This window comes from Schistocerca cancellata, chromosome 10 (assembly GCF_023864275.1).
Source record: "Schistocerca cancellata isolate TAMUIC-IGC-003103 chromosome 10, iqSchCanc2.1, whole genome shotgun sequence".
Classification (NCBI taxonomy): domain Eukaryota; kingdom Metazoa; phylum Arthropoda; class Insecta; order Orthoptera; family Acrididae; genus Schistocerca; species Schistocerca cancellata.
The window spans coordinates 222,753,149-222,766,436 of NC_064635.1; the positions used below are offsets into that span (position 1 = coordinate 222,753,149).

Consider the following 13,288-nt stretch of genomic DNA (forward strand, 5'->3'; position numbering starts at 1 on the left):
TCTGTTCTCGAACCGATGGGGGGACATTCGCCACCTCCAAGCCCATGTTCTTTGTTCAGCACATTGAGGACATCTTCGGGGAAATCGAGGCTCTCAGCAAGATGCGTTCAGGGTTCGTTCTTATCAAGACCACGTCCGCCACACAGTCGGCGGCGCTCTAGGCGTGCAACCGCCTAGGGGACATCCCAGTCTCCATTGTCCCACATCTGGCACTCAATAGGACGCAGGGGGTTATTTTTCATCGTGACCGCCTGCTACAATCTGATGAGGAGCTCAGGGCCAACCTGGAGCGCCGAGGCGTGCATTTCGTCCGGCGAGTCCAGCGCAGCCCCAAAGACCGTCGCATCGACACTGGGGCCTTTATCCTCGCCTTCGAGGGGGACGTTCTCCCGGAGAAGGTAAAGGTAATGTGCTACCGGTGTGACGTGCGACCCTACGTTCCGCCTCCTATGCGCTGTTTTAGGTGTTTGCGCTTTGGGCACATGTCGTCACGGTGTGAGGCTGAGCCCCTCTGTGGCGATTGTGGACGTCCTCTTCGTGAGGAACATACATGCACCCCACCACCTCGGTGCGTTAATTGTCCTGGCGTCCACTCGCCTAGATCCTCAGACTGCCCCGCATATCAGAAGGAGAAGAAGATACAAGAAATCAAAACTTTGGATCGGCTGTCTTATTCTGAGGCCAGGAAGAAGTACAACCGCCTCCATCCCGTGCCATTGACCACTTCGTTTGCCTCCGTTGTGTCCACTCCTTCCGCGGTATCCTCACCCCTCTCCTGTTCCCCCTCCGCCTCCTCCGCCCATCAGGGGGCTCTGCCTCCGCCTCCCAAATCCCTCCCTTCCAAATCCTCCTCCCCCGTGGTCCCCACCCCCTCTGCCCCAGGGGCCACCCTTCCTCCTCCTTCTCCCCACACGCCACCTGAGAAGCGATCCTCTTCTCAGGCGTCCATCGGGGAAACGTTCCGGACCCCGGCTTCCGAGGTCCGGCGTTCCAAAACGGACCCCGCGCGTGAGGACCTTCTTCGGGTCCAGCCCACCATCCCTGTGCCTCCTCGGCCTTCCAAGAAGGCCTCCAAGAAGAAGTCTCTATCCCCCTCTCCACCCCGGCGCGTTTCGACTGACGCTCCATCCGTGAGTCGCCGCTCCCGGCCGTCCTCAGTTTCGCCGGGACGCTCTGCTGCCAGGCGCTCAGCTGGCCTTTCATCGGCAAATGATGCTGCCCCTCCTACACAACCAGGGACAGCGGCCGCAGCTGGCGACCAGTCGATGGAACCGGATTCGCCTCCCGTCGGTTGTAGCGTTGTTCCCTCGCAACCTGGCCCTCCGCGGCCGTCGAGGTGACCAGCTCTTCCCCCGTCTCGTTCCCCCAACTTTTTGACTAGCGATGGCGTTGTTTCATTGGAACATAAGAGGTATTCGATCTCATTGGGAGGAATTACAACTGCTCCTCCGCCTGCACTGTCCGCTCGTCCTTGGACTCCAGGAAACCAAGTTGCGCCCGACTGACCGTATTGCCTTTACCCACTATACCTCGGAGCGGTATGACCTCACCCCTGTGGACGGTGTCCCAGCTCATGGTGGGGTCATGTTGCTCATTCGGGACGACGTCTATTACCATCCCATCCCATTGACCACCCCACTCCAAGCAATAGCTGTCCGCATTACTCTTTCTGCTTTTACTTTTTCAGTTTGTACCATCTACACTCCACCGTCGTCTGCTGTTAGTCGGGCTGACATGATGCACCTGATCGTTCAGCTTCCCCCGCCGTTTTTATTGTTTGGCGACTTCAATGCCCATCATCCCCTTTGGGGCTCTCCTGCATCCTGTCCAAGAGGCTCACTCTTGGCAGATGTCTTCAACCATCTCAATCTTGTCTGCCTCAATACCAGCGCCCCGACTTTCCTCTCGGACTCCACTCATACCTACTCCCACTTGGACCTCTCGGTATGTTCTACCACTCTTGCCCGTCGGTTCGAGTGGTATGTCCTTTCTGACACCTATTCGAGCGACCACTTTCCCTGTGTCGTTAGTCTCCTGCACCACACCCCATCCCCACGTCCTTCGAGCTGGAACATACTGAAAGCTGACTGGGGACTTTACTCATCCCTGGTGACCTTTCCGGACCACGATTTTCCCAGTTGTGACAGTCAGGTCGAATACCTCACGGCTGTTATCATCCATGCTGCTGAACGTTCCATTCCTCGTACTACTTCTTCACGTCGCGTTTCCGTCCCCTGGTGGAACGAGGCTTGTAGGGACGCTATCCGTGCTCGACGACGTGCTTTACGCACCTTTCACCGCCATCCTACGTTGGCGAATTGTATTGAATACAAACGACTCCGAGCGCAATGCCGTAGAGTCATCAAAGACAGCAAAAAAGCTTGTTGGGCCTCTTTCACCGGCTCCTTTAACAGTTTTACTCCCTCTTCCATCGTTTGGGGTAGCCTGCGCCGGCTGTCGGGCATTAAGGCCCACTCCTCGGTACCTGGCCTGTCCTCAGGTAATGCGGTCCTTCTTGATCCGGTGGCTGTCTCCAACGCCTTTGGCCGCTTTTTCGAGGAGGTTTCAAGCTCCGCCCATTACCATCCTGCCTTCCTTCCCAGGAAAGAGGCAGAAGAGGCTCGGCGACCTTCCTTCCACTCGCTGAATCTGGAAACCTATAATGCCCCCTTTACTATGCGGGAACTCGAATGTGCGCTTGCACTGTCCCGGTCCTCTGCTCCGGGGCCGGATGCCATTCACGTTCAGATGCTGGCACACCTTTCTCCGGCGGGCAAAAGCTTCCTTCTCCGCACCTACAATCGCGTCTGGACCGAAGGTCAAGTCCCCATGCGTTGGCGTGACGCCGTCGTTGTTCCTATACCCAAACCCGGGAAGGATAGACACCTTCCTTCTAGTTACCGCCCCATTTCTCTTACAAGCTGTGTCTGTAAGGTGATGGAGCACATGGTTAATGCTCGGTTAGTCTGGATTCTTGAATCTCGACGGCTACTTACTAATGTCCAATGCGGCTTTCGTCGCCGCCGCTCCGCTGTTGACCACCTCGTGACCTTGTCGACATTCATAATGAACAACTTTTTGCGAAGGCGCCAAACGGTAGCAGTGTTCTTCGACTTGGAGAAGGCTTATGACACCTGTTGGAGAGGAGGTATCCTCCGCACTATGCACAGGTGGGGCCTACGCGGTCGCCTGCCCCTTTTTATTGATTCCTTTTTAACGGATCGAAAGTTTAGGGTACGTGTGGGCTCCGTATTTTCCGACGTCTTCCTCTAGGAGAACGGAGTGCCTCAGGGCTCCGTCTTGAGCGTAGCCCTTTTTGCCATCGCGATCAATCCAATTATGGATTGCATTCCACCTAATGTCTCAGGCTCTCTCTTTGTCGATGACTTCGCGATCTACTGCAGTGCCCAGAGAACATGCCACCTGGAGCGCTGCCTTCAGCGTTGTCTAGACAGCCTCTACTCATGGAGCGTGGCAAATGGCTTCCGGTTCTCTGAAGAAAAGACGGTTTGTATCAACTTTTGGCGATATAAAGCGTTCCTTCCGCCATCCTTACATCTCGGTTCCATTGTTCTCCCATTCGTGGACACAACTAAGTTTCTAGGGCTCACGTTGGACAGGAAACTGTGTTGGTCTCCACATGTCTCTTATTTGGCAGCCCGTTGTACACGTTCCCTTAATGTCCTCAGAGTTCTTAGCGGTTCATCTTGGGGAGCGGATCGCACTGTCCTGCTTTGCTTGTGTCGGTCCATAGTCCGATCGAAGCTGGATTATGGGAGCTTCGTCTACTCGTCCGCTCGGCCGTCCCTCTTACGCCGGCTCAACTCCATCCACCATCGGGGGATACGTCTTGCGACCGGAGCCTTCTACACTAGTCCTGTCGAGAGTCTTTATGCTGAAGCTGCCGAGTTACCGTTGACCTACCGGCGCGACGTACTGCTGTGTCGGTATGCCTGCCGGCTGTCGTCTATGCCCGACCACCCCTCTTACAAGTCCTTCTTCGCCGATTCTCTCGACCGTCAGTACGGGTTGTATGTGTCTGCCCTGCTGCCCCCCGGAGTCCGCTTCCGTCGCCTGCTTCGACAACTGGATTTTGCCCTCCCTACCACCTTCAGAGAGGGTGAGAGCCCGACACCACCTTGGCTCCAGGCTCCGGTTCATATTTATCTCGACCTCAGCTCACTCCCGAAGGATGGTACTCCGGCTGCAATGTATTGCTCACGGTTTGCCGAACTTCGTGCTCGACTTGCCGGTCACACCTTTATTTACACTGATGGCTCCAAAACTGACGATGGTGTCGGCTGTGCCTTTGTCGTCGGGGCCGCCACATTTAAATACCGGCTCCTCGACCAATGTTCCAGCTTTACGGCCGAGCTTTTTGCTCTCCATCAGGCCGTTCAGTATGCCCGCCGCCACCACCATTCATCATATGTACTCTGCTCTGACTCACTCAGTGCTCTTCAGAGCCTTGGAGCTCCCTATCCGGTCCATCCCTTGATTCAACGGATACAGCAGTCCCTCCATTCTTTCGCTGATAACGGTGGTTCTGTCAGCTTTCTGTGGGTTCCCGGACATGTGGGAGTGCCTGGGAATGTGGCTGCGGATGCTGCAGCCAAGGCTGCAGCCCTCCTGCCTCGGCCAGCCTCCCATTGTGTCCCGTCATCCGACGTTCGTGGGGATGTCTGCAAGAGGCTTGTGTCGTTGTGGTGGGATGCTTGGTCATCCCTCCAAGGAAACAAGCTCCGGGCAGTAAAACCGCTACCAACTGCTTGGACAACATCCTCCTGACCATCTCGGCGCGAGGAGGTCCTTCTGACCAGGTTGCGGATTGGGCATTGCCGGTTTAGCCACCGCTACCTGCTCTCCGGTGACCCAGCCCCGCAGTGCCCTTGTGGTCAGGCATTAACAGTGCGCCATGTTTTATTGTCGTGTCCCCGTTTTAGTCAATTTCGTGTTGTCCTGTCCCTGCCATCTACTTTACCGGATGTTTTAGCTGATGACGCTCAAGCAGCTGCTCGTATTCTGCGTTTTATAACTTTAACTGGCTTGTCCAAAGACATTTAATCTTTTTACTTATTTTGTCTGCATCTTTGTCGGGTCCTTCTGGTGTCCCCTCCATCCCCTTGAGTTTTACCAGATTCCATGTGCTCTAACAACAGTGACTGGGCGCTAATGACCTCAGCAGTTGAGCGCCCTTAAACCCAACAAAAAAAAAAAAAAAAAAAACACACACACACACACACACACACACACACACACACACAGTTGCTATATTTAACAGGAGCAACAAGCTGTAATTTCACTGGGCATTTACTTCAGAATAGTGCATATTGTCTTCATATATTTCATTAAATGGCCAAGGGACTTGAAATGGATTGATGTGAAGAAATTGGGAACCTCATAAAATGGCGCAACAGCAACTTTGAAGACTTGGTCCAAAAGCTTCTCCACAGTGGAATACTTGTTTCATGATCCTTCGTAAATTCAAGAGCTTTCTCTTTAATAAAAAAAAAATCATTGTTAATTTTTGATATGTTTTGCTGTGATTTCTGTAACAAAAAAAATTTCCTTTATTAATGTGTGTCATAATGTAATTAATTAAATTACAATGATGTATGCGCCAAAATGTAATATCATAAAAATGTAATTATCGATGCCAATTCCAGTAAGTGGCATTTTTCGTATTGTACGTTCTGCTGTTTCACAAAAGAATGAATAAGTTGAAGTTTATTTCATTTAATTTATTGTAATACTGTAAATTGTCTGGGCAGAACCAATGCAGTTTTGCCAACCAATCTCAATACAACAACAGTGAGTAGGAAGGCTCCTGATCAGCAAGGTTCTGCCAATATGTTTTCCTACACTAAAGATTGTACATATTTGCTAAAAAATTCAACAACTATCATCCTATTTGGGTCACATTTCAACAACATTTATGTAAAATAATTATGCATTCTTCTTCATTTCTCATCATTTCTGGTCAGTTACGTAAATGGACATTGTACCGTACACTCATGCTTTGTAATAATTGTGTAACTTGTTCTTCCTGAAGGTAACTGGATTAACGTAAGATTGTTTACACACTAGGTCAGGCGCTCAGAATTTCTGGAACAACTGTATCTGCAATTTGGAGGAGAATCTTTGCCATGGATTGTCTGTTATTCACGAACGAGTGAAGATTCCGCTCTGCAGAACTTGGAGAAAGATTGCTTCTCTGCATGAAGATGATCAACTTGGAGATAATTCTTTTCCTGTTATTCAAAGGGAACTGAAATTTCCTTGTGTCTCTGAAGTAGTTCATCCAGTTTTATACAAGAGTTTAAAGTCTTGCGAAGACAGCTTGGCAGGATGAATGAAAACAACAATGTTCATTTGAGGTGGAATAAACATCAAGCTACTTTGGTGTCTGTTTTTGATTGTCTGTTGGACAGTGAGAAGTTAACAGACTGCACAATTAGTGCTGAGGGACATCATGTAAGAGCACACAAGATAATTCTTTCTGCATGTAGTCCATATTTTGAGGAACTGTTCTCTGAAAACTATGAGAAGCACCCAATTATTATTCTGCACGACGTAAAATACAATGTGGTGAAGGCTTTGATGGATTTTATGTACCGTGGTGAAGTGAATGTGCCACAAGAGGAGCTTAGTGGTATTCTTAAACTCTCTGAGTCCCTTCAAGTAAGGGGACTGTCTGGTAGTGGATGTGTGGAAGATGTTTACATGCAGAAAGGCAGTGGAAGAAATGCACAATCAGTACCTCCAGAAACACTCTCACCCCAACCTGCTTCTGTGTCATGTTTTACCTCAAATCAGAACAAGCCAGAAGAAAAGGTGCAGTCATTTAGAGAAAGCACTCCATGTGTGTCATCCCAGGAAGGAGGTTATGTGGAAATAGACTCCATTTCGAAATCCTTTCGAAAGTACAGAAAAAGTATTAATCACTCTGGTTCTGATCAGAGAACAGGCCAGAATGAGTTTGAAGAAGTCATTACACCTGATCTTGATAATGTGCATCAACTTCCATCTCAAAGGCAAGCACTGCCCACAATCTGTAACGCATCAGGTGGATCAGTTTTCAGTCAAATTCCACATCAGTCTGCATGTAGTGAGTTGCAGAGCTCCAGTGGGGAAATGACTGTTGCAGAAAATGAGCAGTTTCTAATACCAGAGACAGTATTACCTGACAAAAGGTCAGCAAATCTGAGTACACACCATCAAGAGGTAGCACTCGAAACAAAATCTGAGGTCCTGGAGAGTCACACGGAAATTGTAGAAGACCTTACTCTTGATGATGACGACGAAGATGACGACTACCCTGCTGCTGACGATTATCGTGAAGATTGTAACAGTGCTGAAGTTGGCATTGGGGAAGTTGGCAGAGCGGGTGAAGGTCTTACATACGAAGAATATTTTCGCGCTCGAGGAGTTAACAATCTGCATTCTTCGTTCGGTAGTGATTATTCGAATCACATGACTTCCACGACACCCCAGACGGTATTACATAAACGGTTTTGTTGTCAGTCATGTGGGAAGTCTTACAAGCATCCATCAGGGTTATGCAGACATGTGAAGCCTGAATGTGGTAAAGAACCACAGATTCAGTGTCCCCGCTGCAATTATCGGTGCTTTAGGAGTCATACTCTTAAGAAACATATGACTACTCGCCGATGTCAGATGCGAGAAAAGTGTGCACTTTTTGAAGGAGGGGTGTGACAGTATAAACCCAACAAAAAGAAAAGAAAATTTCCTGATCGTTGGTGAGGATTTTTTTCTTTATCACTGACAATATGTATGTGTAAGATGGATGAAGCACCGATTCTTTGCGCTGTGTGGGTACAAATTCATCTCTGTGTAAATTGTCTGCTGTGAACGTGTTTTAAATTGGTTGAAACTTGGCAGTCTCAATGTTTTTTTAGAGTAATTTTCCTTGAGAGGACTATTACTTTGTATTAAATGAAGTAATTATGTCAGTACAGATGTTGTGTTCTGATCTGTAATATATTCTGTTGTAAACAGAAAAGTAAGTATATCAGTATAAATAAAATAATGTTGAAAACCTTACTGAATTCTGACAGCTGTAATATCCCCTTGAATTTCTAGCTAATAATTATGCCATCTTAACGAATTCATCAGTGATAAACTATTTGTTTGTGTAGTGTCAGAGCGGTATAAGACGAATGGGCTCATAAACTTTTTGTGGGAAAGGCAGTTTCGTGGCTGAGAATTTTTCTGACTTTTTTTTTGTCATTTTTGCCATCAGAATGTAATTCAGCTTTCCTAGAATGAATGTGTAATATAATTGGATAGATAAAAAATTTGCTCACCAGGCAGAGGCAGGAGCGAATACATACAAAGGTTGAGGAAACGGGCAAACTTTCAGAACCAGTGACTTCTTCTGGCAAACTGATTGATGGGGAAGGAAGAGGAATGAAGGAAAAGAACTGGCAAGGTTTAGGAAATCGGCATAAGTACAAAAAATGCAGCCAACACTTTGGGTCAGGGGAGACTTAACTATACGGGATGAGAAGGAAAGACGTTTTCATCCACATTCGAAGTCACTGAGCTCTCCAGACCAGACCGGTTCAGTTTTCACGGCTTCTGTGCTACCAACACAGTACTAGTATGTGGTATCTCATTTCATACTGGTGAGTGTGTCACTTGTGACATCTAATTGTCAGTTCCACATTACATAGTGGTGTCCATCACTTCATATCAGGTAGTGTATATGTTTACAAAGAGACATTAGTGTGTGCCTAATATCCTCATATATTAACATTCTTGGCTAAGACTGACAACACTTTATTATTACGGGAATACTGGCTGGTCACTCTTTGTGTTAATGGATTTGCTGTTATGGTAATAATTGAATAAAGTTATTTTTTGTTGGCGAATGTTGCGTAGACACGTATACGTATAGCATCTCAACAATCTTCCTCAGCACAAACATTTTAGTAACAAATAAAGATTGTTGCAGCAAGGAAAAGTGCTGTTAAATCATACTTCATTGTATTTTGCTACTCAACTAGTCAATTAAAATTCTTTGGGGTGAATATGTTCACATATTCTGAGTTGACTTAGGCTGATTACTGTGCGTTTTTCTTACAAAAAGGAAACTACTTTTTTGAAGCTTTGGTTATGTAGCATATACGACTATAATTTTGATAAGATAGTGAATCACAATGTATCTGACGGTTTCTGTTCCATGTCAAATTAATCATTAAAAACATATTCACAATGAATATAAATCTTAATTTTTAATTTTCTGCAGAGTTAGTTGTTTATCGTTGAGGTGCCTTTTTATTTAGTACAAAATTTTAATTGAACCAAATACTGTTTTTGATTGGAACACTTTTGATTGGAACACTTTTGATTGGAACACTTTTGATTGGAACACTTTTGATTGGAACACTTTTGATTGGAACACTTTGTTCGATTGGAACACTTTTGATTGGAACACTTTTGATTTGCAACTCACATCTTAGTTCTTATGATCTTTGTTATTAAATACAAAATGTAGACCCAGTAATGTGCAGAATGTCCCATACAGTTTTGCAAATATACATTTGTAGCACAATTGGACATACAATTATGAACTCTTCTAAGTAGTAATTTATTTTATAGTCACTATTAACATTTTGTATGTCCTCATGTCTCTCCCCCTCGGTGTACGTGTCATTCAATGATGGCTGTGTACTTTGCAGGGAATTTCAGCACATTCCTGATCTTGTAGCTTTCTGGGAAACACTTCCTATTGTAGCATATTACAACTGATTTGATAATTTTGATATTCATGGTTTCATTCAGTCAATTGAAATATTGATTAGTTTGTCCTTAGTTTTAACGGTGAAGAATTTGGTAAATGTTCAATCACTTCACGGTAACCTTCATATGGTTAGGTAAGTCCAGTCTGTACCTTAAAACTCTGAAAAGACACATTATTTTCGTCTTTAAGAGATTTATAGATTAAAGAATTTTCTTTGACCTTGCGAGAATACTCTATATGTTTTACATGGTTCACCCTTTTCCCCAATACCATGATGTAAGTCAGAAGTCCCATTGTAGTATCAAGTTCATGGAATAAGTCCCCAGGTAACTTCAGTGAAGTACCATACAACATTTCTACTATCATAGTATTGCTTTCATTCTAGAAGGGCAATGAAAGCCAAGTAATATTGTGGGGTATTATATTACTTCATTTAACTGTAGCATAGACCTGTTTGGCACTGTCCTTTGTATATTGAAGCCTTCGAATTTTTCTCTTAACCTGTTCATGGTATGCAGTAGTTCTAATCACTTGGTAGCCACAAATCTTTGCTAAGGCTAAGGATATGTTACATGGAAACTGTGTTCCTTGATCTGTTGACTGTTGTGGTATTCCTAAACTGGTAACCCTGGAATTACTCTCTGTCTGATTCAGTGTTTCAAAGGGTCACCACTTCTGTCCAGCTATTGATTCAAATCAGAAAGTAAGTAAATCAGAGTGAGGTAGAGGACCCACTAGGTCAGTATCCCATCTTCTTTTGCAGCAGTGTCATGAGGACCAACCGTCTTGTGATTTATATAGCTGAATACATGTGCTGGAATTATTGCTTCACAGTATACAGTTTGTGTGGACCTAACCTATGAGGCCTGCAGAAGACTGGAAGGCTACTAGACATGTGGATCTAATGCATACTATCATGTTTTACTACTTTTGGCATGCCACTTGGTTTTCTAGAAAATTTCAGAAAATTTTGTGGAGATATGATAGGAATTAACTGTATCAATTGTTTCAGTACACATTAAATGCCCTTTCAGTTTCAACTGACTGCTGTCATGAGTTTGTTTGCTTTTGACATCGACCAGAAGGTGAGAATGATGAAGAAAATCAATGCTAAATATGCTTTTATGAAATCTCTGCAAAAATAAATGGCCATAGAAAGTTTCTTCTTAATCCAGGGTCAGTATGTAGCAATTGTGAGCAGTGTGTTGAAATTAGAGAACCACGAGTTGCAAACAGTTTATATTCAGCCCCTTTTGTGTTGTCAGTTGTGGGTGCTGGTAGGAAAGAGATGTGGGCTCCACTGTCTACCAGAAACTATCATGTTGAGTTGTAATGTTTGACAAAGGAGTGACATTGTGGCCTGTAGCAAGGTCTGAGGCAGATCATTTGTCCGTGCTGTCTCTGCCACTTCCAATTTCCCCAGTTTCGCCAGTCACAAGGCTGAACACATTTGTCTGGCTGGCGATCTGTGCCGAAACAAAAATGGCAGTAGCAGTACTTCACTTTTTTATATCATCTTGATTGTCTTCTGCTCCTGTTACAAGAATATTGTCATTTTTTAATTCTGTTTTGTTCTCAGCTGACTTCCTATTTTGTTGATTTGCAAGTGCAGTTCATGCAACTGTTATGTAGGATCTACAACTGGTGACAACTTTTGCGATGAACTAGATTAACTTCATTAACTGATAGCATTTCCTTCATTTGGTCTTCTTTGAGAGTCAATTTATGTACATCAACTTCAGAAATAGTTAAAATACATCTGATATTGCTGAGAAGTATGTCTGACTGGAAAGTTTCAAGAATCTTTATCTGTAGGATTGTCCTGCACAGTCTTTCATTTCCAATAATAGTCAGTTGGTTTCATATCGCCTGAGTGTTGTTAACTGACTGGTCTCTTTATTTGGCACTCTTAACTCAAACATGAAACACTGCCAAGTGTCTCTTTAGGTAAGGAATGTGTCTACCATATGCTAGTTGTTTCCAACAAATAGTGGCTACAGTTGCATTAGTAAATAACAAAATTTTGTTTAACTTATTAGCTAATAATATGAAATTGTTCTTGAGCTTAGTATAACCAAATATCAGGTTTTTTAAAATGTAAAATGGTGTTATTTCCGTACTGATTCCAGTGATCTTATCTATTTCAACTTTCCCTGAAGTTGTAGCAGTTTTGTTGGTAGTGCCCATAGTTTTTCCTTTTTATATTGTGCCTTATTGATCACTTCAGGGCTACTACTTGAGGGCAGTTATTCCTTGTGTGTAACCATCTTTTGGTACAAAATTTTGACTAAACAAAAACCTGTTTTTGATTGCAACACCTTCTATTTCTCAATCCACTTCCAGGTTCTTACAGGCTTTGCTCTTATTTAATAAAATGTAGATGCCGTAACATGCAAGGATTGTATGGTGTCTAGGAAGCCTGCATACTCGGTTCACTAGACACCACATCCAAACCAGCCGTATTAATGAGTTTTATTACAAAGAGAAAATTGCAATACTAAACTTTTCCAATTACACAGGTGTGTTGCAAGCAGAATGAGACACATGAAATAATAAATCGTCTTCAGTATAGACAATCGCAAGTCTGTGCTGCATAGCGCGCACAAGTGAAGTTTCTACTGTTGACACTGCTATTGAACTGGGCTGTCTCCAGTTGGTCGTGGCGCTTATGTCCTCTTCGTGTAGGGGCTGCTGCTGTCGCATTGCCATCCTAGAGAGGGGTTGGCCAGCGTGTGATTGGCTGACGTCTTCTCACAGCCATCTCTTCTCTATCGTTCCCGACTGGCGTGCCGGCACTTGACTTTGTGTCATAACAGAATGAAATAACAACTATTGAAATATTTAACCTTGAAACAAATGAACATACAAAACTTCATGGCAGATTAAAACTGTGTGCCAGATCGAGACTCAAACTCGGGACATTTGCCTTTCGCGGGCAAGTGCGAAGTTCCTGAGTTCGTGTCTCGGTCTGGCACACAGTTTTAATCTGCCAGGAAGTTTCATATCAGCATACACTCCACTGCAGAGTGAAAATCTCATTCTGGAAATGAACGTACAGTTGCGAAGTACTTGAAAGGAAAAAGATTAATTTTTAATCACTGCTTACTATTTTATATGTCTCTACAACTGTCCAGTGTCAATTCTGCAATGATATTAGATTTATAACCTTAACATGTGAATAAAATATAATTAAAGATTAGATCAAACAATGGAAAATTGAGGATGGAATAAGAACATTATTATGAAAAGTACTGATTGCTACTCACTCTATAGAGGAGGCACAACAAAAATACTGTTGTACATTTGAGCTTTCGTTCAAAAGGCCTACTTCTAAAGTAGGAAAAACACACACACACACACACACACACACATATATATATTCATGCAAGTACAACTCACAAACTCATGACTTCAGTCTCTGGCCACTGAGGTCAGACTGCTAGCAACTTTCTACATTTCCAGGACAGCCAACAAGCTGTCTGTTCGCATGAGTGGTTACTGACAAACTGTGGCCAGGAAACA

The 13,288-nt window shown here is 44.6% G+C and overlaps 1 protein-coding gene across 15 annotated transcripts in view; it reads left to right on the forward strand.

Annotated features, from left to right (window-relative positions):
- Positions 1-13,288, forward strand: part of LOC126106877 (longitudinals lacking protein, isoforms N/O/W/X/Y-like) — a 321,743-nt gene that overhangs the window by 37,983 nt on the left and 270,472 nt on the right. For 2 of the 15 annotated variants that reach the window (XM_049913287.1, XM_049913288.1), the window contains one exon: positions 6,088-8,206. The exons of the other annotated variants lie outside the window; for them this stretch is intronic. In XM_049913287.1, coding sequence (XP_049769244.1) covers positions 6,349-7,716 — 1,368 coding nt within the window. In that variant the 5' untranslated portion in view covers positions 6,088-6,348 and the 3' untranslated portion in view covers positions 7,717-8,206. Of the gene's footprint in view, positions 1-6,087; positions 8,207-13,288 lie in introns of those variants that run through there. 15 annotated transcript variants of the gene reach the window in all.